At 43.7% G+C, this 6,388-nt stretch overlaps 1 protein-coding gene across 1 annotated transcript; it reads left to right on the plus strand.

The window, feature by feature from the left end:
• Window positions 1-3,797: 3,797 nt before the first annotated feature.
• On the plus strand, window positions 3,798-6,188 carry LOC116266412 (inorganic phosphate transporter 1-4-like). The gene is made up of 2 exons (XM_031647621.2): window positions 3,798-3,827; window positions 4,099-6,188. Exon 2 carries the CDS (start codon window positions 4,214-4,216, stop codon window positions 5,801-5,803), a length of 1,590 nt encoding a protein of 529 aa, XP_031503481.1. The 5' UTR covers window positions 3,798-3,827; window positions 4,099-4,213; the 3' UTR covers window positions 5,804-6,188.
• Window positions 6,189-6,388: the final 200 nt, after the last annotated feature.

The following is a 6,388-nucleotide window of genomic DNA, read 5'->3' on the forward strand; positions in this document are numbered from 1 at the left end:
CCAACCTTAAATTCATGGTTTTTAACAATCTACGTTACAAAGACTCTTAGTTTGTTTAAACTGAAGATTTTGAGGAGCACATCTTTTAATGTAGCCTCGAATTTAAGATCCAAGGCTATCAAACACAACCTTAATGTAGACCTTAATGTAGAAGACATTTTTGTAAGCACACTTTTGGATAGGGATTCTTCATTGCCTTTCACCGTTTTCTTCCCAATAAGCAGCACAAGCACAGGTGCATGTAGCATAGTTTTCTTTCTGAAACGAATGATGGTTATCAGTCACTTAAATCTATATTAGATCATGGTGCACGCGTGAACTAAGTGTGGCCAGCTCGAGCTTGACTCAAACTTGCTCAATTAAACTCAAGCTTATAAATAAGTCGAGTTCAAATTACATTACCTGGGAGCTCGACTCGATTAAACTCGAGTAAACTCGAGTAGCACATTGTTATTTAATAATTCCGTTACCAACATGAGATTGGTGCACCTGGTTATGGGTCGATTCGGAGCTAAGTTCAAGGTCCCACTTTTCATTGTTGTGTTACTTGACCACCGCAGCGTAGCCATGTATTTTGTGAAAGAGTTTCATGATATGTGGAGTTTTCTTAATTCATTTAGTTCTTTATTTTCTACTACAAATTAGTTAATTACATTATGTTAATTTATTATTACTATTCTTAGCATTTCCCAAGACCTTCACAAACTAGCACGTCCCAACCTGTTTAAGAGTTTGCTTTAGGAAGTCTTTACGACAATGGCGGCACCACTGTGGCTTGTGTGGGCAGTTGCCCACACACCATCTTCACAAAGTATGGTTACTTTTACATTAATGCTTTGATATATTTGATTGCTTACATATATATATATATACCTCTAAAAGCACTAAATTTATTGAGTTAGTGCCATTTTAGCCAAAATTTCTGGCTCTCTCTCTCTCTCTCTCTCTCTCTCTATATATATATATATATATATATATATATATATATATATATATATATATATATATATATATATATATATATATATAGGGTCTTAATTTATTTATAAACTCCCTGGTCTCTCTCTCTCTCTCTCTCTCTCTATATATATATATATATATATATATATATATATATATATATATATATATATATATATATATATATATATATAGGGTCTTAATTTATTTATAAACTCCCTGGTTTCTCTTTCGGAGCCCAACAGCGGACACATCTCTTGGAGGTATCACTTGGAGACACCTCTTGGATGAACCTCTTGAAAGCAATTCATGGACATACCTCCTAGAGGCAGGCAGCCGATGGAGACACCTTTTACAGGTAACTCAGGGCCATATTCCAACAGAAAACTGTTTTTTGACATCTCAAACTTGACGAGGATAAACATTATGATATTTCATTAATATTTTCCAAAGAACTTTTTGAAATGACAATTTACAAACATTTTAGAATATAAGCAAGTAAAACGTACTGCGACATATGAGACTATAAAACAACGTGATGGCACTTTCAATTCTATGTTAGAGTATATAAAAATAAGATACGCACACATATACAGATGCCTTTTATATACACATATCAAAAACATTATTTTATTTTCCAAGAATCCAATAAGACCACAAAATTTTGGTTTTACTTCGTTAAATTTAACCCATAAAAGATAGCTTTTCTGTCATTTCACTTTAAAATGTACTTGAAACTTGGTCTATTGACCCGTTCGAGTTTGAATTTTTTTCCTTTTCAGGGTGAGTAGTTTTTTCTACCGCCTCTAAGAGGGTACGAAATCGAATAAGGTCCATGTCCCTTTATATGGTGAAAGGGATTGACCACGATTTGAGCCCATATTGTGAACAAGATTTGGATAATGTAATTTGGATCCAATTACAATAGATGGATCCTTACAGGATAAGGTCAAAACTTCAAACAAACTAAAACTAAGCTCCAACAGCAGTTTGATCACAAATCATCTTCACAACTGCTCTAGGACGCGAGAGAATCCAAGACTGAGAAGATAATACAGATGGCAAGCGAAATGTGGCAGATACACTTGCAAAGGATTAATTCCTTCCATGGATAATATCAAATTACGATTTGGTGGTATAATAGCTAGACAAAAGCATATATGAGCAGATACATGTTAGAGAAGTCGGATTAGTGTGCCTATCACCAAGACTACTTCATCAGTGCAGACAATATTATGATATTGAGAAATTGAAATCTGCCGCCAGATCTTCTTTTTTTATTATTTTGGCCATGGTTTTTGTTTGACCATGATTTTTTCAAAACATTTAGCAATGTTTTTTTTTTTGTTGATTTTAGGGATGAAAAAAAAAAATCTACCAGGCAATAGAGGTATCTGGCAGAATTCAATTTCTTTTATTAAATTACATATGATTATTCTCAAGGAGTTAAGTTTTTTTTATTATTTACCTTTCCAGATGAAGCCCAAGCTCCTACCCAACTCCTTCTCCCTTCTACCATACACTTATCATCTCATGGCAGACCAAGTTGTAAACGATTGCAGTTGCATGATCAAACATTGGGCTCCTCGGGCTTAGAGTATAGAAGAAACTGGTTATGCTAAATACAAATTTACAAAGGTTACATGGTAAGGCTCGATGATGAGTTTCTAACTTGCATATTACTGCCATTATTTTGATGAACTTTACAGGTCGCGTCTGATTGGTAGAAGAACAGCACATGCAGAACAAGGTGCTCCCGTCCATCTATTCTATGGGGATCACTAGTAGAACCCACGGAACGCCATATCAAAAACATTCTTTCAAAAATGAATCGTTGTGGTTTGTGTGCATGTCCATTGTTTGCATGAGGGGACAACTTGCAAAAATCCTATCATTGTTAGGATGCTGAACTGTTATACAGCTTAATGGGGATGACATCCGAGAAGCCGAAGCTTTCCCCTATTACCTCATCTTGAGTTACCCTTGCTTCATGGAGAAGAGTAGCATTCATGTGAATCGAAGCGATGACATACTCTTTACATGCCAGCAGGCTCAAGCAGCTATGCAATGCTCCTTGGAGTTTGTCCAACTTAAAGATATTAGCTACGTTCAGAGGCAGAGGCAGAGGCAGGTTTGAACTACGTGTGGGCAATTGCCCACATGGATCCAAAAAGAAACTTTCATTTTTGTATTGATATCTAAGTAACTTTTCTCTTTTACACAATTAGTGTTCCTTAAAAAATTGAATTTTTATATATTAAGAGCCCCTTAGTTAATTTTTTCTTGCTCTGCCGCTCTGGTTACGTTCCAAGAAGCTTTGGTGTATGTGTAACTTAAAGAAAGCTCAATAACAATGTATGTTGAAAACATGATTAGTGCATATTTTAGATGTAGATGAAAATATGGTTTTACAGATTATGCGTAAAAAAAACTTTTATTTTCCGTATAAAAGGAGCCGAGAGCTGTAAAAGTTGAGGAACGGCAAGCATGGACACAGGCTGTGCTCCCTCCTTCGGATCCGGTGGTGGCATATTCCAGTACTCTAATTAAAGGATCATTAAAATATCTTAAATTCCTGCTCTTCTTTTACAAAAAGTTAATTACCTCTTGTCTCCGGTTAATTTCCAGCAGGTTTGAGACGTGTAAAAGGTCGACGTACATTGGCTTTTGATATAGGCTGTATATGGTCACAGGAATCCAGTTCCTTTTAACCAACCCGCCCCACAAACCCCGGTTTCCTCTTCTGACCAGAGGAACCAGAAGCGGCAAAGAGCATATGCCTTCCGAGATCCCCTCTTCCCACCCCTTAAATACCGACCCTTCCTCCCCCCACCCTCCCCACTCCAACTCTCCTCCAATTCTCTTGGGTGAGACTCTTTTTCTTTATCCTCCCTAATATCTATATATATATATATAGATTGAAATATTTGGTTTATATGTTTGTAGATTGAAATATTTGGTTTCATCTGGTTTATGTCTCTCTCTCTCTCTCTCTTCCTTCATTGGCTTATCTCTATCTGTATGATGAAGTATTTGGTCACATTTGGTTTATGTTTTAGTAGCTGATTGATAACGATAAGAACGTAACACAAGGAAGGTTTTTGTGGTTATCTGATTGAGTTGAACGCAAAAATCCAGGATCCCCAAGAGGACGTCTCGAAGCAGTTAGGGTTACAGGAGAAGGCAATATAAGAAGAGGGGGCGCAGGAGGAGGAAGGGGAAGAGAGAAGGGAAGTCTCCTGTGGGGACGACAATGGCGAGGGAGCAGCTGCAGGTGCTCAACGCGCTGGACGTCGCCAAGACGCAATGGTACCACTTCACGGCGATAATCGTCGCGGGGATGGGCTTCTTCACCGACGCTTACGATTTGTTCTGCATCTCGCTCGTCACCAAACTGCTCGGGCGGATCTATTACTACGAGCCGGGCTCCGGCAAGCCCGGCAGCCTCCCGCCTAACGTCTCCGCGGCCGTCAATGGCGTCGCCTTCTGCGGCACTCTCGCTGGGCAGGTCTTCTTCGGGTGGCTCGGCGACAAGCTCGGACGGAAGCGCGTCTATGGCCTGACTCTCATGCTCATGGTCGTCTGCTCCGTTGCATCGGGGCTCTCCTTGGGGAAGTCTCCCACCGCCGTGATGGCCACCCTCTGTTTCTTCCGTTTCTGGCTGGGCTTCGGCATCGGCGGCGACTACCCGCTCTCCGCCACCATCATGTCCGAGTACGCCAACAAGAAGACGAGGGGGGCCTTCATTGCCGCCGTGTTCGCCATGCAGGGATTCGGCATCCTCGCCGGCGGGATGATCGCCATCGCCATTTCGTCCTCCTTCCGAGCCGCCTATCCCGCGCCTAGCTTTGAGGTCGACCCCGTGCTTTCCGTCCCTCCCCAGGCCGACTACGTCTGGCGTTTGATCCTGATGTTCGGCGCCCTCCCCGCCGCGCTTACTTACTACTGGCGCGCGCGCATGCCGGAGACGGCGAGATTCACGGCGCTTGTTGCTCGCGACGCGAAGCGCGCAGCGGCGGACATGTCCAGGGTGCTCAACGTCGAGATCGAGGCGGAGCAGGCCAAGGCCGAGGAGCTCGCCACGGACAGGTCGAACCGGTTCGGGCTGTTCAGCTCGGAGTTTGCGAGCCGGTACGGGATGCGGCTCCTTGGGACGACGAGCACCTGGTTCCTCCTGGACATAGCGTTCTACAGCCAGAACTTGTTCCAGAAGGACATCTTCTCGGCGGTGGGGTGGATCCCGAAGGCGAAGACGATGGGAGCGATCGAGGAGGTGTTCCACATCTCCCGAGCCCAGACGCTTATCGCCCTCTGCTCCACCGTCCCGGGCTACTGGTTCACCGTGGCTTTCATCGACCGGATCGGGCGGTTCTACATCCAGATCGGCGGCTTCGGGTTCATGACCGTCTTCATGCTGGCGCTCGCCATCCCTTACGACCACTGGCTCGTCCCCGACAACCGGATCGGCTTCGTGGTGCTGTACGCGCTCACCTTCTTCTTCTCGAACTTCGGACCAAACGCGACGACGTTCGTGGTGCCGGCGGAGATATTCCCGGCGAGGCTGCGGTCGACGTGCCACGGGATATCGGCGGCCGCGGGGAAGGCCGGGGCGATGGTGGGCGCTTTCGGTTTCCTCTACGCGGCGCAGAGCCCCGACCCAGCCAAGGTTGACAAGGGTTACCGGCCGGGAATCGGGGTGAGGAACTCGCTGTTCGTGCTGGCCGGCTGCAACCTGCTTGGGTTCTTGTTCACCTTCCTGGTGCCGGAGTCGAAGGGAAGGTCTCTCGAGGAGGTCTCCGGCGAGACGGAGGAGATTGCGGAGGCCGATAGAAATCCTGTGTGAAGAGGGGAAGTGGACGCTTATTTCTGGTTGGTGGTGATTCTGGGGTCACGTCCATTGCATTCCTTGGTGATTCTGGGGACGTCCATTGTTCGGTTCCTTCCCTTGCCGAAAAACGAAGCAGAAAACTCTCTGAGTCATGTATCTCTCTCTTTTTGTTCTTCTTTCTATGCTTTGAATCTTTCTTTGTCGATTGTGAAGTGCGTGGAAGACGATCTGGAAGACTTGGGGTATCAGTTGAAAAGTGGTCATAGATCCTTCTTCTACTGAAGTTTTTTCATCATTTTTCTCTCTCAAGTGTTCTCATCTCTTTAGTCTCTGTAATCTGCGGGGTTCCTCATAGACTAGAAAAAAGAAATACAAACATAGAAAGAATGTGACATACTTTTAACGAGATTGTGTTTGCCTTCCTTCCTCTCTCTACTTTTGCTTCAAATGTTATCTTGAACGACGACTTTAATATCTCGCAGGCAACCGTTTTCTTCTTTCCAGTTTCTTCCTGTGATCTGGTTTGATTTGATAATTCTGCCACCAGGGACAGTGTGCTTCATTCGTGAAGATGTTAGAACAATCAAGAAGCAGACTTTA

The sequence above is a fragment of the Nymphaea colorata genome, chromosome 12, assembly GCF_008831285.2.
Source record: "Nymphaea colorata isolate Beijing-Zhang1983 chromosome 12, ASM883128v2, whole genome shotgun sequence".
In the NCBI taxonomy this organism is placed as follows: domain Eukaryota; kingdom Viridiplantae; phylum Streptophyta; class Magnoliopsida; order Nymphaeales; family Nymphaeaceae; genus Nymphaea; species Nymphaea colorata.